Source organism: Bubalus bubalis, chromosome 18 (assembly GCF_019923935.1).
Source record: "Bubalus bubalis isolate 160015118507 breed Murrah chromosome 18, NDDB_SH_1, whole genome shotgun sequence".
Classification (NCBI taxonomy): Eukaryota; Metazoa; Chordata; class Mammalia; order Artiodactyla; family Bovidae; genus Bubalus; species Bubalus bubalis.
Window position 1 is genome coordinate 35,542,679 of NC_059174.1, and position 25,980 is coordinate 35,568,658.

Below are 25,980 nucleotides of genomic sequence, written 5' to 3' on the forward strand. Positions count from 1 at the left end.
GCTTCCTCAGAGTGTCTACCTTGACCATTCTATCAAAAATGAGCTTCCCTAGTGACTATCTTATTGCTTTTTTTCTTTCTTAGCACTTTCAATAGTCTGTAATTATCTTGTTTGTTCTCTACATTTTTATTAGAGTCAATGAAAATAAAAGATTTTGTCTATTTAATTCACCATTGCATCCTCAGTGCTCAGAATAGCATCTGACACATAGTAAATATTTCTTGAATGTAACGAATGGAAAGGTAGGTGGAGACTAGACCAAACAAGCCCTTGACAGAGCAGCGTGGAGAGGCATTTTGGGATTTTAATCATAGATGCAAAGTGATCAGGCTTGGCAGTTGTAAATGATCAGTCTGACAGTAGTGGTGAAAAGAGATGGGAGGGTAGCCAAGGAAAGCTACTGCAGTGGTCCAGGTGAGAGAGAGGACAGGGTTGAATGGAATAAGATGTATCGAGTGCTTAGCATTTAACCATAAGGAACGGGAGTGGTCAGGTTACTATTATCAATATAGCAGATAAGTGAGGACTGCTTGAATTTAATGACAGGGAAGTTGAGTCCAATGATAGAGGGACTTGTGTATCCCCTGGAATCTTTGAATCTCTAATCACTTTTTACAGTGATAAGTAATAGAACTTCTTATCCTTATTGAGTTAATTTGACCTCTATCAGTGAATGGTAACTCATTCTGTGTTCATATTTGCATTCTTCCGCCTGTGTCCCTTCTCACCACCATCAGCTGGGAAGAAAGAATTTCATGGAGAGAGCTTCTGACACCTTTCATTTACTGTGTGGCCTGGAAAGTCACCTCATCTCTCTGAACTCAGTTTCATTTTCCATAAAATGAGGACTCTGATATCTGCTTTGTCCATCATGAAGATCAGTGAATAGCTGTACAGAAAATATTTTTTAAATGCAAAAAAAATATCATTCAGTACCTGCTGTGTGACAGGCACTGTTGATGGTGCTGGGAATATGGCAGTGGCGTAGGGGGAAAAGCGACAATTCAACCCTGTGGGGCTGACGCTGTTGCAGAAGTCCATTCAGACTCTGGACATTCCGGATTTTAATTTTTTTTTTTTTCATATTTATTTGCTGCATTGGGTCTTAGTTGTAGCATGCAGGGTCTTTTGTTGCAGTGCTCAGGCTCAGTAGTCGCCAGTAGTCACAGCGCTGAGGCTCCGTAGTTGTGGTGCTTGGGCTTAGTTGCTCTGTGGCATGTGGGATCTTAGTTCCCCAACCAGGGATTAAACCCACTTCCCCTGCATTGCGTGGCAGATTCTTAACCACTGAACCACCAGGGAAGTCCCTGAACATTTTGAATTTTGACTGTATTTTTCTAATTGGCAGATCACTTTGGGCCCCTGCTGAAAAATACAGATTCTTGGCCTGACCACAGTCAGTCAGAATGGGGAAGGTAGAATGAAGGGAGAGGTAACTATCTCCCTGAAGTGATTCAGAAAAAACTGAAAATAAGAGATTAAGTGAATTAAACCACCTCCCTGTTTCTCTTCCCAAATACTGATTAACTACTCAGCAGTCCTGCATACACATCTGTTTGTATACTGAATTTTCCAAAACATTTCTAATAAGAAGTGCCTTCAGATGGCTCCGGGAAGAGCAAGTGCAAACATCAGGACCAGCCATGTGACCTTGAAGGAGAAGGCAGTGGAAGTAGCAGAAAGCGCTGTCCTTGGCGGTGTTTTTGTCTGCCACAGAGCTTGCTGTACGACTGATCTGGATCTTAGTGTCCTCATCAACAAATAAGGTCAGGGTTTCCTGAGTACCAGTTCATGAAGGGGTGCTGGGTTAGTGTAATCAGAATCTCCTAGGGAGCTTGTTAATAAGTCTCCAGATTCCTGGGCCTCATGGGCTGATGAATCCAATTCAGTAAAGCTAGAATGGCATCTATCACCTCCTCTGTTTTTTTTTTAAATTTGTTTATTTATTTATTTTTGGCTGTGCTGTGTCTTCATTGCTACGTAAGTTTTTCTCTAGTTGCAGTAATTGGGGGCTGCTCTAGTTGGGGTGTGTGGGCCTCTCATTGCGGAGGCTTCTCTTGTTGCAGAGCATGGGCTTCAGTAGTTGCGGCTATGGGCTCTAGAGCACAGGCTCAGAAGTTGTGGTGCACAGGCTTAGTTGGTCCATGGCATGTGGGATCTTCCCAGATCAGGGATCGAACCTGTGTCTCCTGCATTGGCAAGGAGCCACCAGGGAAGCCCACCTCTTCCTGGGCAATTAGTTTTTGATACACAACCAGATTTGGTATCTCACTAGGGTAGGTCAAACTCTCTGTGCCTCAGTTTTCTCATCTGTAAGATACAATTATTCCTCAGACAGTTAAATTAAATAAGTTAATTTACATCATGCATTTGGAGCAGTGTCTGTGCTCCAAGCAGTGTAAGTACTGGGTAACTTTTAACTATTCTGTCTGTCAAGATCCAATCAGGAAGACAAACCACTGTGCATATTTAAAGCAGAGGGAACTTAATGCAGAGGTGACGGAGAGGCTGAGAAGCCAAACAGGAGGCAGTGAAACAACCTAGAGATTAGGCAGCAAGAAGTCTTTGACCCCTTAGCAGGGGGAAGAGAGGGAAATGGTGGTGTTTCTGGAGCTCAGAGTCTGGCCGAACCTGGACCCACAGCAGGAACTGTAGCTGTAGCTTAGACACAGCCATGTTAAGACAGCTGAAGGAGCAGGAATACCCTGGCTTTTTCCCTTTGTCCCACCCTCCAGTCCCCCTCTAGTGCCTCCTATTGGCTGAACCAATATCTCTCACGTGAGCCTGGGAAACCCCATCTGCAGAGGTCACCCCTGCCTTTCAAGGGAAGGATGAAGCATGACTCTGAGAACAGATTGTCATTTTGTTGTTAATATTTTCTCTAAGGTCTTTTGGGGCCTTCTAATACTCCAATACTTTGGCCACCTGATGTAAAGAACTGACTCCTTGGAAAAGACCGTGATGCTGGGAAAGATTGAAGGCGGGAGGAGAAGGGGACGACAAAGAATGAGATGGTTGGATGGTATCACCGACTCAATGGATTTGAGTTTGAGTAAACTCCGGGAGTTGGTGCTGGACAGGGAGGCCTGGCGTGCTGCAGTTCATGGGGTCGAAAAGAGTTGGACATGACTGAGCGACTGAACTGAACTGAATTGAACTGAATTGAAAGGCTCTAGACCTTAGCCAACCACAGGGATTCAGGGCTTCATGAGTGCTTATTGATTAATCAATTCCATGCCTTCAGTGTACACGCATACATAAATGTTTGGCCTCTGATTTCTGGAAACTGACAGTTCAGGTCTTGACTCACGTTCACCAGTGCCAAAGGCAGCAGAACTCTGCCAGAGATTCAGGGAAAGGGAAAGTATGTGGATCAGGTTTCTGGCTGGGTATCAGCTGCCTCAGCACCTTTAAGGATTCAGAAGTGATAAATGGGGAAGCTGGCCAGAGGTATCACTAGGGAGAACAGAGGGTCCCAGAAAGCTCTGGAAGAGACACAAAGAAGTAAAACTGTGGAATTATTTGTACGGGGCACTGGGCAGGGGAGGGAGGAGCAGGAAATAGGACCTCACCCGATTTTAAGGATACTTCCTAGAAAAGACTGCAGAACACCCGCTTGTCTTTGGGACATATCCCTGTAAGTGTGCTATGTGGGAGTGGAGCTCTGGGAATTTTGCTACCAAAAATGGGCAGAAAAGCTCCTTCTAAATATTTCTTGGAGGACTCAGAATTTAACCTTGGACCGGAGGCAAATATGTTTATTTTAAGAGGTTCTTAAGAGAAAAGATCGGATATCATGGGATTCTTCCTAATATACTAAAGACCTGCTCCTCAGATTCATTCTTTCAGCAAACATTGATGGATAGCAGGTTGGCAACTGATTCAGGGAATGAGTTTTAGAGTGAGACAGAACTGGATTGCACCGTGGCTTTGCCTCTGTCCTTCCCAGCTGTGTGGCCCTGGGCAAGGGATTTCACCTCAGTTCCCCCCCCCCCCCGCCCACCGTGAAAAGGGAATATGTAATATGAAATAGTGTGTAGAGTTGGAAGGATGAGAATGAGATAATGCATGAAAATACTTAACATCTGAATCCAGAGCGTGCTCAGGAAATGGTAGTAGTTCATTTTATTATGACTTGTATTATTTGTATGACACTTTGCAAAACACTCCACCCTCTGTTAGCTCATTGGATTTCACATCAGCTCTGTGAGGCAGGTCAGGGAACCCACATTGATTTTGCATCTACTCTGCATCCAGCACCCTGCCAGATGCCTAGCAGTTATTATCTTGTTGATTTCACTCAGTCAATACATATTTTAGTATCTGTTTTACGCCAGCCTGTTCTATGTCCAGGAGGTACAGCAATGAACAAACACAAAAATCCCTGCCTCGGGAGGATACACTAAGTGAGGGGAGAGTGGCAATCAATACAGTATAATGAATACTTAACGTTTACTGTCTTCCAACTTGCTTTACAAATATTAACTCATAACCTGTGAGGAAGGTATTATTTTGCTTACCCCATTTTACAGATGAGGGTACTGAGGCACAAGGGAGTTGAGAGTCACTTGGCCAAGGTCTCACAACTCAGAAGAGCTGAATTAATGATTCAAAGCCAGACAGCATCACTCCAGAGTCCTTGCTCTTAAGCACTACTATTACCTCTTAAAAAAATTTTATATGTACTAATAGATTATCACACCCTATAGATTAGGGTGTGGTAAGTGCTATGAAAAACATGATAAAGCAGGGTAAAAAGGGAGGAGGATAATGGGAGAGGGCTCTCTATGCAGGGAGGTCAGGGAAGGCTTCTCAGAGGGGCCACATCTGAGCAGAGACCTGAAGGGGTGAGGGAGAGAGGCAGGTGGACATCTGGGGAAGGGTGATCCAGGCAGAGAGAAGCACCATGCAAAGGCCCACGCTTGGTGTGTTCAGAGAACCACAGGGAGGCCAGCACTGGAAAAGCAGAGTGAACAAGTGGTAGAACATGAGTCAGAACCTGAAATACATCTCATGCTGAGCCGCTGGAAGGATGCAGTTGCTGATATGGAAAGATTGTGGGAGGGGCAGGTTTGCAGGGGAAGGTCAGTTCAGTTTGGGATAATTCTCACCATCACCCACCAAGTAGGAATTACTCATTCCAGAGGACTTTGAGAGATTAAATAGCTCACCCCAGATCACCCAGACAGTCGTTTTCAGAGGCAAGATTCAGATGTATGTCTTCTAACCCTAACTTAAATGCCACAGGCTGTTGGCTGGTAGTGTGCTGTGGGGAAATATACAGAAGTGATATTCTGAGTGTCCTGATCCCTGACCTCAGGAGCTTTCAAGGAGGGGGAAAGAGATAGTGGACAGTGAGGCAGAAGGAGAGTGTCTGAGTAAAGGAAAGGAATAATGCCAGAGATCCCACAAGGCAGTAAGTAGCATGTATTTAAATGTAAAATGCATACAAGAAACACAGGGAAAGTGTACTTCTTTATGAAAGAGCAAAATGAGTGAGAATCTCAGCCCTGTCTGGGTGGAGGGCATCAGGGACAGAGCAAATATCTGTGTCGAAGAAGGCTGTGCTCTGGCCAAGATGGGAAGCTCCTGAGGTTCAGGGTTCCACTTGGGCAAGTCTTTCTCCACAAATTGATGCTTTTTCATTGTGACAAAGGTATATCCTTGGCCAGATGTCTCCCCTGGACCTGTGTCTCCCACCACAAGCCTCCTCAACATGCCACCACTGGGCACCTCTAAACATGCCCCAATCTGAAGTCCTGATCTTCCCCCAATCCTGAACTTGCTCTGCCTACAATGAGATTCCGAGAAGCCAACCCTGAAGGACTTATTAAATACGGAAGGGCTCCCAGGAGGAACTGGTGAAGGAGAGGAGGAACAGGATAAAGAGGGCAAGAAGCCAAGTAAGGGTGTGATTTCAGACCAAGCCCCTGGAGAGTAGCTTCATCCTGATCCAGCAGGGGAAAGAACGCTGGATGTAAGTTACCCCTGGGAGTTTAGGGGTGGGGGCACTCAGCTTCCACACTCCAGGACCAGTTGGTTATTGGCTAAGGGCTGGGAAAGTAAACTCCTGGGCACTTCCTTGCAAGGGAAAGGGGATCCCAGTAACTAAAGGGCAAGCCTCTAGCTCTTCACATGTGCAGGCTCCTGGGAGCATCAGCACACAGAAGCCAAAGAGGGGGCATTCAGAAGCCATCAAAGGGATCCCAGGGGACCTGGGAGCACCGTGACAGTGTCCACTACACATGCCTTACCCATCTCAGGAAATGGCACTGGCATCATGCTGGTTGCTTAGGCCCCAGACCTGGGAGTCATCCTTGACCTGCTCTGTCTCACATCCCCATCCAATCCTTTAGCCAATCTCATTGGCAATACCTTCAAGATACATGCAGAGTCTGATCACTTTTTTTAAGTAACTTTTGAAAATTGTGGTAAACTACACATAACATACAGTTCATTGGCATTAAGTACATTCACGTTTTTGGGTACCCATCACTATCATCCAACCACAGAACTCTTTCCATCTTGCAAAGCTGAAACTCTGTACCTGTTAAGCATTTTGTTTGTCCATTCATCTGTTGATGGACTCTTGGGTTGCTTCTGCCTCTTGACTGTTGTAAATAATGCTGCTATGAACGTGGGTGTACAAATATCTGTTACAGTCCCTGCACTCAGTTCTTTTGGGGTTATACCTAAAAGTGGAAGGGCTTCCCTAATGACTGACTGATAAAGAATCCACCTGCAATGCAGGAGACCCTGGTTCAATCCTGGTTGGGAAGATCTCCTGGAGCAGGGCATGGCAACCTACTCCAGTATTCTTGCCTGCAGAATTCCATGGACAGAGAAGAGTTGGACATGACTGAAGCGACTAAGCAGTAGCAGCTAGACATGGAATTGCTTGATCATACAGCAATTGTATTTTTTAAATATCTATTTATTTGCCTGTGCCGGGTCTTAGTTGTGACATGTAACATGGGATCTAGCTCCCTGACTGGGGATCAAACCCAGGCGCCCTGAATTGGAAGTGCAGCGTCTTAGCCACTGGACCACCAGGGAAGTCCCAGTAATTCAATTTTTAATTTTTTTAGTAACCGCTTTACTGTTTTTCAGGCAGTTCCACCATTTTACATCCCTACACCAGTGCACAAGTGTTTCGGTCTCTTCACTTCTTCACCAGTACTTTTTATTTTCTGTTTTTTTCTTTTTCTTTTTTTTTTAAAGACAGTAAACAACAAAATTCTGTAAAGCAATTATCCTTCAATTAAAAATTAATTAATTTTTAAAAATCTGATCATTTTTTACCCTTTCCACAAGGAGCACCCTGAACCAGGCCATTTCAGTTTTTGCCTGACTGACTGCAGTGGAATCCCATCTGACCTCACTGCTTCTGCCCTCATGTCCTATAGTCTTTTCAACACCTCTCTTCTGCTCACACCCTCCTGGGCCTTCCTCCTTTCCTTCTCAGAGAAAAGCTAAAATTTTTACAATAGCCTAGGAGGCTCTACAAGATTTGCTCCTCACCCTCCCGAATCTGACTCATTTCCTACTAGCTCACTCCACTCCAGCCACACTGTTTTTTTTTTTTTTTTACCCTGTCCGAAGTAATCTCCTGCCTCAGGTCCTTTCACCTTATTTTCTCTGCTTGGAAATACTACTAAGCAATATCTGGGCACTTGCTCTGTGCCAAGTGCTGAATTTAGCGTTTTTAAAATATTAATTAATTCTCATCTGTATGTATGTATTCCCTCGTTCAATCCTTGTGCTTCAGCTATCCTGGTGTAATTTGCTCCCCGCTGCCTTAAGGTTTGTATTCCTCAAGGAGGACTCTGGGCTTTTTCCACATTGCTTATCAGCCCCTCCTTCATTTTCTGCCTTTCTCTTGCTTTCTTGCCCTCAGGCTTCTGCGTGGGTTTGGTCCATGGGAGGCAATGCCAGAAGATGAAAGGTGAAAGGAGAGAGACGTTGGGTTGTTTCCCCCCACCACACACACATCCTCCCTGCTCTGCTCTGAGCAAGTGTCCTGTCCCTCCCAGACTGCAGCTCCAGTTGAGAGGGGTGGTCCTCCACACTCCAGCTCCCCCAGCCCCAACCCCTGACTCCCAGTGACAGCATTTCCTCCCTTTGCCATCCAGACCTCCAAGTTGTAGCTGCCTTTCTGCTGCTGCTATCTCCGGACCTTCAACACCCCTGAACTCTGCCCATTCCTCCAGTCCCTTCACTAAGACTTCAATCAACATGTGGCTGGATTCTCTCTCCCGATAGATCCTGACCTAAAACCACCTTCCGGATCACATTATTCATAGTTTTCAACTCTGCCTTCTGTCCCGTGAATTGGCACTTCCCATTCTGGACTGGAAGAAACACAAGCTGGAATCAAGATTGCCGGGAGAAATATCAATAACCTCAGATATGCAGATGACACCACCCTTATGGCAGAAAGTGAGGAGGAACTCAAAAGCCTCTTGATGAAAGTGGAGAGTGAAAAAGTTGGCTTAAAACTCAACATTCAGAAAATGAAGATCATGGCATCCAGTCCCATGACTTCATGGGAAATAGATGGGGAAACAGTGGAAACAGTGTCAGACTTTATTTTTCTGGGCTCCAAAATCACTGCAGATGGTGACTGCAGCCATGAAATTAAAAGACGCTTGCTCCTTGGAAGGAAAGTTGTGACCAACCTAGACAGCATATTCAAAAGCAGAGACATTACTTTGCCAACAAAGGTCTGTCTAGTCAAGGCTATGGTTTTTCCTGTGGTCATGTATGGATGTGAGCGTTGGACTGTGAAGAAGGCTGAGCACCGAAGAATGGATGATTTTGAACTGTGGTGTTGGAGAAGACTCCTGAGAGTCCCTTGGACTGCAAGGAGATCCAACCAGTCCATTCTGAAGGAGATGAGCCCTGGGATTTCTTTGGAAGGAATGATGCTAAAGCTGAAACTGCAGTACTTTGGCCACCTCATGCGAAGAGTTGACTCATTGGAAAAGACTCTGATGCTGGGAGGGATTGGGGGCAAGAGGATAAGGGGACGACAGAGGATGAGATGGCTGGATGGCATCACCGACGCGATGAACATGAGTCTCAGTGAACTCCGGGAGTTGGTGATGGACAGGGAGGCCTGGTGGGCTGCGATTCATGGTGTCGCAGAGTCAGACACGACTGAGCAACTGAACTGAACTGATTCTGTTCTTTACTGCATAGCACATATTGACTAACATGCTATATATTTATTTTCCTTATAAGTATATTATTTTCCTCTCTATATATTTATACTTATTTTCCTATATAAGTATATAAATATGTATATATATATTTACTTATTTTCCTCACAATCTGGAATGGAAGCTCCAAGGTTGCGGGTGTGTTTGTTTCATTCAGTGTTGTATCTCCAGTGCTTGGCACACAGCAGGCTGTCAGCAAGTATCTCCTAATTGAATGAACGAACGGACGGCTAGGGGAGCTACAGGGAAGCCAGCAGTGTGGTCCATGGTGCAGGCAGAAGAGCTGACTCTCAGCTTCTCCGCTCCCCACCTCTCCCCTCCCCCCCTCCCCGGAATGCTGAGTGCTCTGGAAGGAGACGGAAATGAGCCGCGCTCAACAGCCCTCCAGTCGGGTGTTTACTTAATTAGGGCCTGTATCCCGACGCTCGTTGGTGTTTAACTGTCCGCCTAATGGCTTCATCTGGTTCCGGGCGGGCGCAGGGGAACCTGCTAGGCGAGGGTAGGCGGGGCCCCCCGGGTACAGTCTCGGGCCGGCGCCGCCTGGAAAAGCCTCTGCTCGGGTATCTAACCTCCCCTCGGGCACGGAAAGCGACCCCTACGGGAGAGAGAGGCGCGAGGCAAGGGGGGCTGGTGCTCAGCAAATGGATTTGGGTTTTAACCGCGCGTGGCCCTCCCCAGCCACCAGCTGCCGGGACCACAGGCCGGATAACCGAGCGCTCCCCTGATACCAGATGCAATTGCTCGCTTTACCATCAGTCGTGAACTTGAAGGATTACAGCGTTTCTTATTCTCTTAGTTTGGGGATCCTGAGGGTACTACAGAGATAAACGGCTCGTGAGGCAAAGGAAGGGGACCAGTGAGCTGGATCCTAAAGCTATAATACCAGGCAACGTTTGGGCACTTGCTCTATGCCAAGTGCTGAGTTTAGCATTTTAAACGTGTTAATTAACTTAATCCTCTTCTATTTGCATTAATTCATTCAATCCTAGTATTTTAGAGACCAGTTAGCACAATAGCCCCACTAGAGGCATGCAAAACTGAGGCTCAGAGGTGTTATTTCACTAGCCTGAGGCCACCACGCTAATAAGTGGTGGAATCCCGGCTTAAGCGCAGGCGGTGCGCCCCCAGAGCCAAAGATCGTTTTGAAAGAGAACTCCCACCGTCACAGCGCAAACCGACCTCTTCTTCGCTGCAGGCCTGGTGGTAAAGACAGGCAGGCTTCCAGGTTAGCCTTTGAGGGCCAAACAAACAAACAAACAAAACACTATACTTAGAGACTGCAGTCTCTTCCTCAAACTTCTGAATGTGAGATGGGGAGAAGAGAGAAAAGGGATGAGGAGTCAGCCTGAAATTCTCAAGACAGCTAAGGAAAGTGGGAAGGGCTCCGGGAACAAGAGGCTGGGACTGGCCGGGAAAGCTCAGCTCGGTGCGGAGACGGCGTGCACTGTGGAGCGACTGAGTCAGGACCGTTTCAGGGCCCATGGCCCATTTGCGTGTGGCCAGGGGGAGGGCCCTTTGGGTATGCAGTAGAGAGACGAATCCCGCCCAGCTCCGCCGTCTGCTCCCTGGAAGGATGCAGAAGAGCTGTTTTGAAGGGAGGTTCACGGAAAGGCTGCTCCGCGCAGCCAGCACTTTTCACTTAGATTATACTCAGTACTGCAGACCAATAAAAACAGTCGCGATTAAAAAAAAAAAAAAAGCCTTTATTTGCGTTTTCACAAGTTGAGAAATTGTTAATTATGTATCTGACGTGGGGGTGGGGTGGGGGTGGGGAGGTTGCCTGAGATGCTGGGGTTAACAACCACCTCTCTGCCTCGCACCTTTTGGTGCCACCACGGCTTCGAACTCTGGAATCTTCTCTCCCAGCCTCCATTTGTTCGGCTGTGCCAGGGAAGTAATGAGTCTTCCGTGAGTTGTAGCAGATTTTGTAACGCGGTCCCTGGTGACCTCACTGCCAGTTTTAAACCCTGGAGACCTGGGAGCAGGCTGACGTGGGAGGTTGGAAAGAGGCAGGAGGTACCACCCCCCGCGCGCCCCCGCTGTCGCCGGGTGTGGGGCGGACACACCCGGCCTCCATCAAAGCTTAGGGTAACAGAGCGCCTCAAGGAAGCATGAACGCGGCGCCTCTGTTTCCAGCCGGGTTCAGATGCATCTCCACTTCTTTTTTCCACTCTAGCCGCAAGGCATAGAGACCTTTTTCTTCCCCTGCTGCGAAGGCTGAGGAGAGGGTGGGTTGGGGTTTTTTTTCCCTCTCGAACTCAGAAGCTGCAAGACAGGGCCTGGGTCCCTGCCGGGAGGAATTCCAGAAAAGCCAAGAGAACGCAGGAGGGAACGGGAGAAGACTGGGGGGGGGGGGGGGGGGAGGAGGGGGGGGGTTGGGTGCATCCACCGCGCCAACCACGGCCCCACCTGCGAGAGGGCGGGATTTTTCGGCGCTGGACCAATCAGCACCTACCTGCGCTCACCTGGCCCCCTCCCTCCGGCTCCCGCGGGCCGCGGTTCTCGACGGCTCACGCTGAGCTTAGCGGAGCACTAGTCCGCTGTTGCGGCAGCTTTTCACCCCTCTTTCTCCAGCCATGGGGCTCCGTGGTGGGCCTCTCGCGTCCCTCCTCCTGCGCTTCTTTCTCCTACTCCAGGTACTCCATTGCCTTGGCCTGACCCCGGCCGGAACGCTCCTCAGAGGGCTGGCGGGCGGGGTCCGCACGAGGCAGTGGCGTCGGGGAGAGCGCGGGGCTGGGCTCTGTGGGGCCAGGGTTGTCCGGGACAGCCTGTGAGGACTCCCCGGGATGGGTTTGCAGGGCCGGGCACGCCTATGACCCAGCCTCCCTCTTTCCCTCCTTCCCTCAGGCACAGGTTTACTGGCTGCCGCGCGCGGCCTCGGAACCGTGCCGGGCAGGCTTCGGGGAAGCTGAAGTGACCTTGGAGGCGCGAGGCGCGGAGCTGGAGCCGGGCCAGGCGCTGGGAAAAGGTAAGGACCCCCCACCCCCGGGCCCGCCTGTGGAACTGCGGAGCGGGGGCCGCACGTGGGGTGTCCAGGCTGCCGCGGGGAACTCCTGGCGCCGCCTCAGGTGTGGGGGAGGCGCAGACAGCATCCCGGGGACTTGAAGAGGGGTGGGCGGCCGAAGGGAAAGGCCGGAGAGCGTAGAGCCCTCTGACGTCCAGCCCCTCCTTGTCCCTCTGCGGCGGCTTACCTTGCCCCCCTCCTTCAGGGTGCTGGGCGGCTGGGCTACTCTCCCCGCCCGGCATGGGAAGCTCTCCCCTGCTGGCCCCAGTGGAGGAATGCGCCGTCCACATTCCTCCCCAGCCCCCTCGCAGGTGTGGGGATGAGCCGTGCCCCGGGCAGCCCCCTTCGCCCCTCTAGGGCCCCCTTTGTGTACCGTGCTTTGTGTCTCCGACAGACAGACCCGGTCTGTTTCTCTTCTTCGCGCTCCCTCCCCTCGCCCCCCTTCTCTCCCGGCAGCTGGAATGCACTCTTAACCCTGCCCTTCCCGGAGGGCCTGCGCCCCTGCAGCCTGCCTGGAAACTGGGCCTGGCACACCTGAACTGGGGCCATTACACCCTGGGGACACCCCCGACCCCCAGTGTCTCGGGACTGGAATGTTAGGGTACTTGAGGGAGTGGAGATCCAGAAGCCGGAAAGTCTCCATCTGTAGGCCGATGGGGAATCAAAGCTCATTTTTTATCTCACAATTACTTGCCCCCCACCACCACCTCAAGTTTAAAAACTTGAGGTGGAGGGGGGGGGGTACTCTGATGAGCAGAACCACTGTATTATGAGACTCAGGCAGCTGAGGGGCAGATGGTGGCCTCTTTCCCTCCATCCAAGACAGTGGGGGCTCCTCCAACCGCTCAAACCCAACTTCTTAAACAAGTGTATCCCAGGATCCTTGGGTGGGGTCCAGAGGATCCTTAACCTGTAAAGTTGTTTAAGAGTTTCTGTGTGGATTTTTCTGGGTAGGGGATCTACAGTTAAAATTTTCAAAGCAATTTAAAAACCTGTGCCACCTAGCATTTTACTGATTCCCACATCAGCCTACCCTTCACCTCAGGTACGGATTCCCAGAGCTTGAATGTGGGGATTGCTGGGGGATAGAAAGGCTCTCCTTTGTCTCTTGAAAAGAGGATTGGGTGCCTACAGTCGGTGGAAGCCTTTTTTCCTTCTCCCCGCCACCCCCACCAAATAACTCTGCAGATTGACAAAACAATTAACACCCAGGCTAGGCCAAGCTCCTTAAACTCTTGGCTGCAGGGAGCTGAGGAGAAGCATTAAGAGGCCATGCCTCATAAACTTTAAATTCTTGCACATGGGTTTATTACTGACTGGCTAACAAACTGCAGCTCAGCCAACCTGTAAAAATGTTAACTTGGGCAGGGCCCCAAATCCAATTCCGGCTCCCTGAGGAAGCTTTATTGCTAACCAGACTTCTGCCAAATCTGTACCCCCTCCCCCTCATTGTCAAGTTCTCCAGCTATACTCTGGGAGAGCAGGCTATGGCTTTGACTGTAGTCTGCACCTTATCTTTCTTACTGAAGGAAGAAATATCAGATTAACTGTCACTTCACTAAGCTTGAGATTGTTGTGGGGAAGTGGTGATCAGGTTTTCGATTTCACGGTCCGGTTGCCAAGTGCTTGCTTCTCAGTGACGTCAGTCATGTTAAACCTTTTGAGAAAATTCTGCTTTCTTGGATGTCTGGTTTATAGTTGTAAAAATGGTGGGTTCAGGCCAGCAGCACACCTGGGTTATAAAACAAAAGGTGGGTTAACGTGCTTGGCTAACCTTGAGCAGAGCTCCCTGTGCTGAGTTCTTAGAGGAGTCTTCCCATGAAATGGGATGCTGCCTTCTTTTTAAGTAAAAGCAAGTTTCTGCGCCCAATTTGTCCAATAAATTGGAACTCTGCAGCAAAAAAGTGGTATTTCTCCTTTTAGTCCTCAACAGCTGATACCTTTTCTACCTCCCTTCCTCCATACCAGCTCTCTATCCTCAATACGAGGGAGCCCCAGCCTGGCTCCAGCCATGTTAAAAGGGTTGACCTGAGGGTACATACAAACTCTCAAGTTTGGCCAAGCAGACAACAGTTTCCCTATAGCCAAGGAACAATTGCCCCTGTTGTCTGCCCTCGGGTTATGAACTTCACAGGTGTCTATGAAGTTGAGCTCAAAGACATTATCTGATATAATTAATACCTTGTTTGTATGTGCACTTTCCTCTTCAAAGCATTTGCACAACTCTGAGCTTGCTTTATCCTCCTGACATTCTCTTGAAGCTGGTGAGGTACATTTAAACAACTTGAGCTTTTAATCCCAGAGCTGGGACTTCAGAAACTGTATCTCAATCCTACTGGAGGTTTTAGAGGTGGAGAAACATAGGAACAGCTTAATGGATTCAATTCCCTAGGCTAAACTCGTGAGCTTCCTTGAGGGTCACAGATATGACTTTCACTTCTAGGTCTATGCCCAGGACCTGGTATTTATAGGTCCCAGGAGGTATTTGCAAAAGTTATGACAATCTTGTGAAGTTCTGCCCATTTTACAGATGAAACTTCAGTGGTTGTGACTTTGCCAAAGTCATCTCTGCAGTGACTCAATAGGTCTTGAATGGAGGTTTCTGACTCCCAAGTTTCCTGGAATGTTTGTTTTTTTTTAAACCACCGGAAAGTGGGAGGTGGATGAAATGAAGAAGTGCAATGTTGGGGCACCAAATCCCACCAACAGTAGCCTTCTACCTCAAGAGGACTTAATCATTTATTCCTTTTCATCATAGTTTTCCAGAGACACACCTGCAGAGGAAACCAGCTTGAATGCAGTCTCTTAAGTGTCCTAGTGATGGGGGCTTGGGTCAGATAAAGCCAGGCTTACAGAGACCAAGAGTGAGAGGTTAATCTGGAAGGAGGTAGAACAGGAATATTCCCCTGCCCCAACCCCACATTCTGGAGTCTGCCTTCCTTCAAGTGTGGTCTAAAAGCAAAGACAAAGGTGATGTGGGAAGAAGGAGGTTGTGTGGTATTGGTGTAGTGATTAAAAGTGAGTGACTTCAAGTGGTCTATACATTCTTCATGGTGAATGGTTGAGAGAAGCAGCTTAATTACAGTAAAAGAAATCCAGTACTTCATTATGGCCCCTGCACAAGTTCAACTCACCCTTAGTCAGCATTGGGTAAGATTAAAGCTAACACTCATTAGCTCTGGTAGAAAACTTCAAAGTTCAGTAATAAATCTGACTGAGCAGGAGTTAACGTCAAGATGGTTTTGCTTATTTCAACTTGTATAAAAATCGCCTTTTGTTTTGGAGCTGCCATTATGGGCTAGGCTGTCTATTTACATGTTATTTTTTCAGTAAACATGTATTTAACAGCTGCGTGTATCAGGCACTACTCTTGAACTATGGCTAAAAAAATGAACAAAACTAAGACTCGGCCATGGAGAAGCTAACTGTCTAAGATTAGTTATTTTTTATGCTTATAAGTGCCTTACTATAAAGGTGGTGATATCTCCCCCTCAGCTGTAAAATGAGGGTAAGAAACTTGGCAAGAGGTCTCCAGGGAAGTCAGCAGTAAGGCCAGGGTTTACACCCAATGGGATTCCATGGTGTCCAATAAATCTGCCTCTGTGGAATGAATAGTTGGGAACTGGGGCTTCTAGCCCACCTGGCTTGCCTTCCTAGCTCAGCAGCCAAGTAGGGTTGGTTGCCAAAGCCTGACGTTCATCACCGTTAGCTGGTGCCTGGGGAGCAGGTCTCAAACCTCTAGTCTCCCCTCCCACCTCTTCACACACTCTGTTCCTAGGTTACCCGTGCAGAGTGCCCTCACCTCCCTGCTGTGTGAGGAAGGCATGGCCTACCACAAGCTTGAATTTCTAGGAAACGATAGCTCTGCAGAGCGTTTGGAGGATGATGGTGGAGGAGGAGAGAGAGAAGGTCCTCTTTCCCCAAAGCAGTGGCGTCCTCCCCAAAGCAATGGAGTCCTCTGTCCTGAGGCTGAACCATCTCCATTCAAAGAACCACTGTAACTGAACATCACACTTAAAACACCCATGTCCCTATAGCACACACATTAAGAGACAGCATTATCAGCACCTCAGATGCCACTTCCCTCCCCATCTCTAGCCTTCCCAAGAAAACCACTATCAGGACTTCAAATACCATGGATTGATTCGCCTATATTTGAACTGAATATCCTCTTGGATCTGGCTTCTTTCATTGCACATTCGGGATTCTTGCATAGTTCTGGATGTGGTTGTGGTAGACTGTCATTCCTCCATAGTATTCGTCATGGGACCATCCACACTCCTGCTGTTGATGGGCATCTGAGAAGTTTCCATTTTTTTGGCTATTACAGCTAGTGCTGCGCGAACCCCACTGTTCAAGTGAAACTGTAGAGGCGGGTTGGTTAGGTACATACCTGGGAGCTTAATTGCTGGGTTGACTGAGGATTACCTGGGATCTCAGCACAGTGGCCGAGTACTGAGATGTCAGCTTTTCTGTGTCTTGAAGTTGCTGAGCCTCTTCTGGATTTTATCTACCATCCCCTTCTCCCAACAGTCTCCTTCCCAGACTCATCCCCTCTGGGTTCCTGCTTCCCACCTGGCCCTGTGCTAAGAGACAGCAGTTCTTTATTAAATACCTGATGACGTCCTTTGTTTTGAGGGAGAAATCCTTTCCTTTATTTGTCCTTAAGCTCATGCTTGTCACACTCCTCCAAAGTAGAAGGGAAATCTGGAAAGGGCCCTGAATTTCTCAGGTGAGAACGTTTTCCTGGGTGGAGATGTCTGTCCTGACTAGCGTGTGGGTGGGTGGCAGCCTTCTCATGTGGCCAAGGTGGTCGAGTCCAGCTCCTCCCTCGTCACAGAGGCAGTGAGGTGTCTGAGACTCAAGGCCAAGCTGACTGGTTGTTATGCCGCCAGCAAACGCCTGAGTACCTGCTGGGTGCTCGGATTTCACAGGCAAGCAAGGCCCGTAGCTTCTTCACCTCAGTGAGCTCCCTAACTACAGGAGGAAACAGATCAGTCACCAGGCAATTTTAATAGTGAATCCTTCATTCAGCAAATACCTATTGAGCACCTACCAAGTGTGAAGCTCTGGGTGCCGGCTATACCTTAGTGGCTTTGCAGGCCCTTCCACCTACTAATGGGGGGAGATGGACAAAATAATTTTATATATATATATCAAGGGAGAAAATCAAGGGAGAAAAATATAAAGTCACATATGAAAGGCTGCTGATGTACTCCTGGAGGTGGAGGGCACCTGGAGGAAGTGATATCCAAGGCAGAGGCTGGGGAAGGGGTTGGGACATGACGGGTGGCAGGGAGTGTTCCTGCCAAGGGAACAGCATATGGGGTCCAGGAACTTAAACACTTTTAGTCTGGCTGGACCATGGAGCGTAAGGTGTGGAGAACAAAAGCGAAGTAGGAGAGTCCAGTCCAGCTCAGAATTTCCATCCCCCGTAAGAGAGGCAGCATGGTGTTTGGGAAAGGCAGGCGGTGTGGCTAGAGTTCCAGGTGTGCCCTCATGGAGCCCAGTGTCTCGTAAGTCTCCTCTGGATCCAGGACCCTGGGCCCACCTCCACCATCCCTTCTCGACTCCTGACTTTTCCCAGACCTAAAGACGTGGTCAGCCTCAGCTGAATCTTCCCCCTCGTTTCATTGAGTTAGCTGGCATTACCAGGCAGCAGGGCTGGCACGGAAGGGCTTTCAAACAAAACAAATCAGAAAAAAAAACAACCTAAATACCATTTACTGGAGCGCTTACTGAGTTCCAGAAACTACACTCCGTACTTTATGTAATAAGCCCCTTTAATCCTCCTAAAAGCCCCATGAGGGGAGCGGAATTGGCCCCATTTCACTGGATAGGAAATCTAGGCCTGTGACTTTGTAACTCCTCCAAGGTCACCCAGCCAGTAGATTGTGGAGTCAGAACTTGAAGCAGGTTGGACTCCTACATGTGAGGTACTTGGGAGTCAGGGTTGTGAGTCCTCTGGCTTTAGCTACGCTGGGGAAGATTGGAAATAGTTAACATCTGACCCGAGACCTCTGAATTCCTGTTCCCTCCACAGGCAGGCCTCTGTTAATCACCAGGATCTGGAGTGATAGGGGAGGGGCTGTGGAGGGGACAGTTCCATCCAGGCCCCCAGCCTCCCTTGTAGGATGTGGGGGAATAGGGAGCGCCCAGATACCAGGCGCCACAGTGGACAGTGCTCACTGTCAGTTCTGGTGGTTCATCTCCTCCCTCTCCTCACCCCATATTCACCTGCTCCCAGCATCAAGGACCTCCCCCAGCCCTGCTCTGAGTGGAGGAGCTTGATATCCAGCACCCACCCTGCTCTCCCAGCCAAATTTGGGCACCCATGAGGTTGCGGGTCTCCTAGAACATCAGTAGCCTGCAAATTCCTCAGACTGACCAAAATCCCTCCAGGCTGCGGCTGCCAGGGTCCTGATGAACTTCAGGGTCCTGGGGTCCTGCTGTTTGCTCAGTGAACCAAAACACCTCCTCCTGGGGAGGAGAGCCCAGTGAACACTTTCCTTCCTCCCTTTACCCTGTCTTTGAGCTCACAGCTGTGGCTCTGTCACTGCCATCCGAGGAGAGGTCTCGGAGCCAGGGCCACACAGCTAAGAAGCGGGAGGGCTGGGGGCTGCTTCCTGCTCCCAGAGCGTCTGTGGGCCACACAGAACCCTAGGAGGAGGAGAGAGCGGCCCTCCCTCCAGACTCTGAGTGTCCCAGGGGCTAGATTGGGAATGCGGCCAGGGAGGCCTGAGCCCAGGCTTTCCTCTTCCTCCTCAGTCTCAGTGACCGCACTCTTCCTTGCTTGAGAACACATGGGATCAGCTTGAAACTGCATCTCCCTTAGCAAGAAGCCTCAAACCTGTGCTGGAGACTAGAGACAGGTTGATCTTGCCCAGCAGGGAGGTCAGACCTCAGGGTCTCACGTTAACTTTAAGAAGTCTCTGCTTTCCCTGGAATTAATGGTATGCCTGTGGGTTTTTCTGAGAAGATTCCTCCCCCAAGTTTGGAAACTAGTATTTTCCCCACTGGAACTGTCTTCCACCCTCCCCAGTTCAGGTCTGTTCAGAAGTTGTTTGGGCTGTTGTCAAAGGACACACCTGATGGTGTCCGTCTGGGCGCAGGCGAGGGAGACCAGGCTTCTGGGCCTCAGGCAGGTGCTCTGGTCCCAGCTCCTCGGCCTTGTGGCCCTAACTCTCTTGTGTGGGAAGCGTCTCCATGGCTAACCCTGGACGTGGTTGGTCAGATAGAGGGCAAGGCCAGAAGCCTCAGCTGCCATCCTGGGTGTCTTGCTTAAGGCTGCCTGCCTCCTCCCAACGAGCCCCATCTTGTTGTAGTTTCAGGCAGAGAGAAGACAGCTACATGTGGGCTCCCTGCACACAAGCCAGAACAAGATGCCAGGCCCACACCCTGCCCTCACCCGAGTCAGCTTCAGCCAGGGCTTCCCACCAGGGCTTCAAGACCTACTATTTTCTGGTCTTTTATGGTCTTTTTCCGCTTCCAGAATGCTCCTGCGTTCCCCAACTGGAACCCAGCTGGTTTTGAGTCAGTAGTTTGCAAGCTTGGCTGACTGTTGGAATTGCCTAGGGAGCGTTCTATTTCTGTCACACCCCCTTTCATATATAGTATTTTATATAGTTTGTGTAGAGTTGGGCTCACTGTCTGGGATTTCACATTAATATTTGTTCACTGTAAAGACAGTGTTTTTCAATAATATAATAACATGGACTATGTGACAGGTACAGCTTCTCAGCATTTTACATGTATTACCTTGTTTAATCACCATATCATGCCTTGAAGTAGATACTATTACCACCCCATTTTACAGATGAGGCCTCTGAGGCCAGAGAGGTAAATAACGTGCCCAGGATTGTGAAAATAGTAGATAGCAGAACTTGGATTCAAATCTAAGCTGCCTGAACTTTAACCATTGAGCTCCCCTGCATCTCAACAGAAGCAAATAAAAAATAAACACGTGAAAGTGCTTCTCTTCCTCAGTTCTGCTCCTGCAGGATAAGCACAGTTAATAGTTGAACATGAATCCTTGTAGACCTTTTTCTTGACAACGAAATTAGGTGTGCACACAGGAATTTTTAGAACAAGGATTGGACCTGTATCACACTTAAAATCATTGTACAACTTGCTTTTTCTTTTCTTTTTAACTTACTGACTCACGCACATCTTTCCAGACTGGTAAATACACTTCTATCTTGCTTTTGACAGCTCCTTAGTCTTTCTACCTGCCAGATATACCATGATTTATTTAGCTAACCCCCTATTTTTATCTTCTGCAGACATGGAAGTAGGGGGGAGTTACCGTAAAAATTGTGAGGTGTTTGGATTTTTAGAAATCTAACTCTCAGGAATCACCTTATTAGGAAAGACTGCTGCAGAAAGACGATTGGATAAATTGTTCCTCTTGACCCCATTCAGATAAATTAAACTTTTATGTTTGAATAATACCTTCAAGACAGACTTTGCAGTAAGCCTAGTAAGGTTACTATAACATTTAAAAATCATGAGTTTTCACACTAACCATTGTTTTAAGATTTAATTATCTGAATGTTTCAAAAGCATTTGAAATAAAAAATTCTAAAAATTTAAATTGCAGAACTCAGATGTGAACTATCAAATGTATTAGCACTTGTATTATTTTCCTTGGATGTTAAAAGCTTGAGAGTGTGATATTTATCAAAGTGAAATGCACTTTTCCTCAAGTTTCTCTTTAGTTTTCAAAATCTAGTTAGCAAGCATTTCGATGAATAAAACTTGATTTCCATTCTTAAAGAAAATACTTATTTCTGATCTTATTTTCTAAGAGGTGCTTATGGATTTTTTTCCTTAAACCCAAATATCACTGTAATAAACAGTCTTGTACAGGGTGATTGCACTGATGTTAAAGATTTACCCTTGAAAACCTCAAATAATTCATAACTCCCATGATTCAAGACATGTCCTCTTATGAACATATGTGACGTGTATGTGTGTGGAATAAGGGAATTTAGTTCAGTTCAGTTGCTCAGTCATGTCCGACTCTTTGCGACCCCATGAACTGTAGCACACCAGGCCTCCCTGGCAATCACCAACTCCCAGAGCCCACCCAAACTCATGTCCACTGAGTCAGTTATGCCATCCAACTATCTCATCCTCTGTCGTCCCCTTCTCCTTCTGCCCTCAATCTTTCCCAGCATCAGGGTCTTTTCCAATGAGTCAACTCTTCGCATGAGGTAGCCAAAGTACTAGAGTTTCAGCTTCAGCTTCAGCATCAGTCCTTCCAAAGAACACCCAGGACTGATCTCCTTTAGGATGGACTGGTTGGATGTCCTTGTAGTCCAAGGGACTCTCAAGAGTCTTCTCCAACACCACAGTTCAAAGTCATCCATTCTTCGGCATTCAGCTTTCTTTATAGTCCAACTCTCACATCCATACGTGACTACTGGGAAAACCAAAGCCTTGACTAGATGGACCTTTGTTGGCAAAGTAATGTCTCTGCTTTTGAATATGCTATCTAGGTTGGTCATAACTTTCCTTCCAAGGAGTAAGCGTCTTTTAATTTCATGGCTGCAATCACCATCTGCAGTGATTTTGGAGCCCCAAAAATAAAGTCTGACACTGTTTCCACTGTTTCCCCATCTATTTCCCATGAAGTGATGGGACCAGATGCCATGATCTTCGTTTTCTGAATGTTGAGCTTTAAGCCAACTTTTTCACTCTCCTCTTTCACTTTCATCAAGAGGCTTTTGAGTTCCTCCTCACTTTCTGCCATAAGGGTGGTGTCATCTGCATATCTGAGGTTATTGATATTTCTCCCAGCAATCTTGATTCCAGCTTGTGTTTCCTGCAGTCCAGCGTTTCTCTTGATGTACTCTGCACATAAGTTAAATAAGCAGGGTGACAATATACAGCCTTGACACACTCCTTTTCGTATTTGGAACCAGTCTGTTGTTCCATGTCCAGTTCTAACTGTTGCTTCCTGACCTGCATACAGGTTTCTCAAGAAGCAGATCAGGCAGTCTGGTATTCCCATCTCTTTCAGAATTTTCCACAGTGTATTGTGATCCACACAGTCAAAGACTTTGGCATAGTCAGTAAAGCAGAAATAGATGTTTTTCTGGAACTCTCTTGCTTTTTCCATGATCCAGCAGATGTTGGCAATTTGATCTCTGGTTCCTCTGTCTTTTCTAAAACAATTAGATGCTTATAATTCACTCGTCTCTTGTTTTGAAATTATGTCACTTTTTACATTTTTCTTAATTTGGGAGATTTTAATTTCTTCAAACTTTGCATGCAAAGTGAGACTTTAGTATTTCCAGCAACATTTCAAATTTTGACAACTGAAGTCTGCAAAAAATATAACTGTGTGGAGTTCCAGAGCCACCGTGCCTGTGTTCAGGCTGTCTGCTTACTAGCTGTAGAAACTTGGGTAAATTTGCTTAACCTCTATGCTTTAGTTTCCTCATCTGTAAAATAGAGGTAATAATGAGGATCTCATAAGGCTGAGTTAGTGTATAAAAAAGCATGAAATAAATAAATGTTAGGTGTTAGCAGTGGTAATAATAGCCATGTTGCTACAGCTAGACGAGTTGTTATACATGTATCTTTAGACTGCATTCCTAAAGGCAAAATTGCTGGGTTAAGGGACTTTCGTAGTTCATTCAACAATTACTGAATGCCTACTTTGTGTCAGGCACTGTGCTAGGTGTTGAGATTTAGTAATAAGCAGATTCTAACAGTCTTTACCTTTGGGTATTATGCAGACTAGTTAAGAGAGATAGGCAATAGAAGTAAACGTGTAATTACAAGTTGTAATGAAACCTGTGGAAGAGAGTTACATAGGCTTCCCAGGTGGCTCTAGTGGTAAAGAATCTGCCTCCCAATGCAGAAGAGGCAAGAGACACAGGTTCCATCTCTGGATCTGGAAGATCCCCTGGAGTAAGAAACCCACCCCAGAATTCTTGCTGGAAAATTCCATAGAGAGGAGTCTGGTGGGCTACAGTCCTTGGAGCTGCAAAGAGTTGGACAAGACTGAGCACAGCAGAGTTTTTAACAAGGGAAACTGACCTACTTTGGGAGGGTTGAGGGAAAGTTTTCCTAAGAAAGTAATTTTTGAATTTGGATCTGGAAGATGTTGGGAGGTAACTGGGTAGCATTGGAATGGGAATGTAGGAGAAACTGAAGGAGCGGGTGTGCAGATGCCCTGTGGTAAGGGGTTACGATGCACTTAAGAGGGCCACTGTGGCTACACAGTGCAGATAGGGACTGGGCACACTAGAGATTTTGGTTTTTATCCTGAGAAGAGTGGCACATCACTGATAAGTTTCAAAACAGGAAGTGATATTATCCTCTCAAATGTATCATCTATAGAATTTTTAAAAGATCCTCCTTTATTAAAATGGAGAATACTGTATTCATTTAGGCTAAAAATGATATAGTAAATACTAAGCTGGGGGAAGGAGAGATGGAGAGACATGAGTCTTGGCGATTGACTGGCAAGGAAAGTCTGAGGGAGAAATGGTCAAAGAAAAGGATGCTAGATAACTGTAGGCTATGCGCTATGCTAAATAGTAACTCCTTTAACTGAAATAGGTATTACTGGCATCGTTCCCATCTTATAGATAATGGAAACATATTGCTCAAAGTCTTGTCACTGAAACCAACATTTGAATTCGGGTACTCTAGACACAGACCTTGGGCTGCTGCTGAGACCCAGATTTTGGGTTTGTGTAGCTGACTACACGCTGTGCCCTTCCCTGGGAGACTGGAAAAGGACCAGATTTAGGCCAAGAGCAAAGAAGACCATGAATTTGCTTTTTGACATAATGATTTTGAGATTATGGATTATGCCTTTTAAGCATCAGGGGGGAGATATTGAAAAGACAGGTATATATGTTGGTCAGAAGAAGGATCTGGACATTTGAAATTTTAATACATACTCTGAAGCGCCTTCAAAAATCCATACCAATTTACCTTACAAGAAATAAAGGTGAGAATCAGGAACTTTAAAAAACCAACGAACTGTCTTCCCTGGATCCACCTCCAGAAACTGATCAGTGGAAGTGATGGGTGGGCTGGAAGCAGGGAATCTGAATGTTTTTTTTTAAAGTTCTCCAGGTGATTTTATCAGTTGTGTTTGGGAACCATTGTTGTGTGATATCATGAAGACCTTTGTGAAGAGCTAGGTGTATCTCTTTTAGAGAGAATATAAAAGAAAGGGACAGATTTGTGAGATGTGAATGGAAGTGTGGCTCCCCCCGCCCCCAACCTCCTTTGGCCCCTTGGCTTGCAAGGATCTTAGTTCCCTGACCAGGGACTGAACCTGGGCCACCAGCAGTGAAAGTGCCAAGTCCTAACCACTGGGCTGCCACGGAATTTCTAAAAGCATGGCATTTTGAATTTAACTTCCAAAGCTTGTCTTAATGGCAGTTGATCCATTTTTTTTTTCCCTTAATTTTCTGCTTACCTCAGTATTTCAAATGACCTTTACCTTCTTGGTTTTTTTGTTTTGCTTTTTAAATCACTGTCACTAGTTTTGAATACTTAATTGTGCTTTGAAAAGCACAATGCATTTTATTTGGCTCTAACCAGAGCCTGGATATGTATGTGTGTTCCCATTTTAGAGACTAAAAATAATTTGTTGAGTGCTTACTATTAACAGCTTAAATATGAAGTCACCTTCCCAGGCTGCAGGGCCAATGTGCAGCACTTTTGCCCACCAGACCTTTGGTTGATATCCTAGAGGTCCCAGGTCAATCTCCAGATCTCTGCTCTCATTCTTCGGGTGAGGATCACTGACAGCACACTAACACTGAGCTTTGAGTCAACTGTCTCTGGAACTCCCAGAGTGCTGTGGAGTACAACTCAGCTTGAGTTTCTCTCTGTAGAGTACAAGGGAGGACCCAGCTCCCATGGGTGAGAAGAACCTGAGTAACATTATTTAGGTCTTTCCAAAGAGCTTTGTGCAGAGAGGCAAAACTTCTCATAGAAAGAATTGCTTCCTCCTCAATAACATGGAATTGCCATATAACTTTACTAGGCAGAGGTGGGCAAAATCACATCTCTTTCTGATTGCAAAACATATTTACTGTGAAAAAACTGGAAGAGGAGCAGAATGGAGGTCTACCACCCATTAAGGACTTTAGTCATTTCAGATGAACATTTTCAATAGATCTTCCACATCCGTTTTCCTAACCAAGTCTTCCTTGAGGATATTTGAGGGAGAGGAGTCCCATTGCTTTATCACTCCACAGCTGGCCCTCCTGACTTGCTTTCTCAACAATCCAGCTTCATTTTCTACTTCTGTGAATCAGAGAAGGGCTTCGTAAAGCCATTCCTTGCACCAACAGGCATTTGAGAATGCCTTTCATCAAATGTTTCAGCTCTAGCTCTGTGCTTGACTCTTTAGCATTTCCCACGGTGGTGATCCTGTGGTGATGGGTCATCATGAACACATCCAAGGCAGCGGGTCCTCTTGTGCTGCTCTCAGCATTTGGGAATCAAAGTTTGGCTCCTCTGAGAATGCCAAACAGCTATGGCAGGACACTTGGGATGCTTCATCTTCCAGCATACCCCGGGACAGCCCCTTGGGCTCCCAGCATGCCTCACAGGCTCCCCTTGTCCTACCCCTGCCACCCAGCATGCCTCTTGGCCTCTGCCTATTGGCCTCCTCAGATCAGATTCTGCTCACCCTCCTCCATCTTGCACTTCTTTGGCTTGGAAAGTCGTTAGTTATGCAGAGAACTAGTCTGCTTTCCTAGCAGCCACGACTCA

General features: G+C 47.2%; 1 protein-coding gene and 1 long non-coding RNA gene across 5 annotated transcripts in view; one reads left to right on the plus strand and one right to left on the minus strand.

The window, feature by feature from the left end:
• CDH3 (cadherin 3) overlaps positions 1 to 25,980 on the plus strand; it is a 117,180-nt gene that overhangs the window by 60,203 nt on the left and 30,997 nt on the right. The window contains exons 1-2 of one of the 3 annotated variants that reach the window (XM_044932092.2): positions 10,992 to 11,237; positions 12,069 to 12,189. In XM_044932092.2, coding sequence (XP_044788027.1) covers positions 11,007 to 11,237; positions 12,069 to 12,189 — 352 coding nt within the window. In that variant the 5' untranslated portion in view covers positions 10,992 to 11,006. Of the gene's footprint in view, positions 1 to 10,991; positions 11,238 to 11,714; positions 11,858 to 12,068; positions 12,190 to 25,980 lie in introns of those variants that run through there. The other 2 variants (XM_006047639.4, XM_025268932.3) reach the window with 2 other exon arrangements.
• On the minus strand, positions 11,244 to 13,019 carry LOC123330428. 2 transcript variants are annotated; one of them, XR_006546358.2, is made up of 3 exons: positions 12,599 to 13,019; positions 11,677 to 11,961; positions 11,244 to 11,438 (listed from the first exon to the last, which is right to left on the minus strand). It is a non-coding gene; the product is annotated as an uncharacterized LOC123330428 (long non-coding RNA). The 2 variants fall into 2 exon arrangements; XR_006546359.2 differs by lacking the exon at positions 12,599 to 13,019 and adding an exon at positions 12,413 to 12,592 and having other exon boundaries at positions 11,422 to 11,961.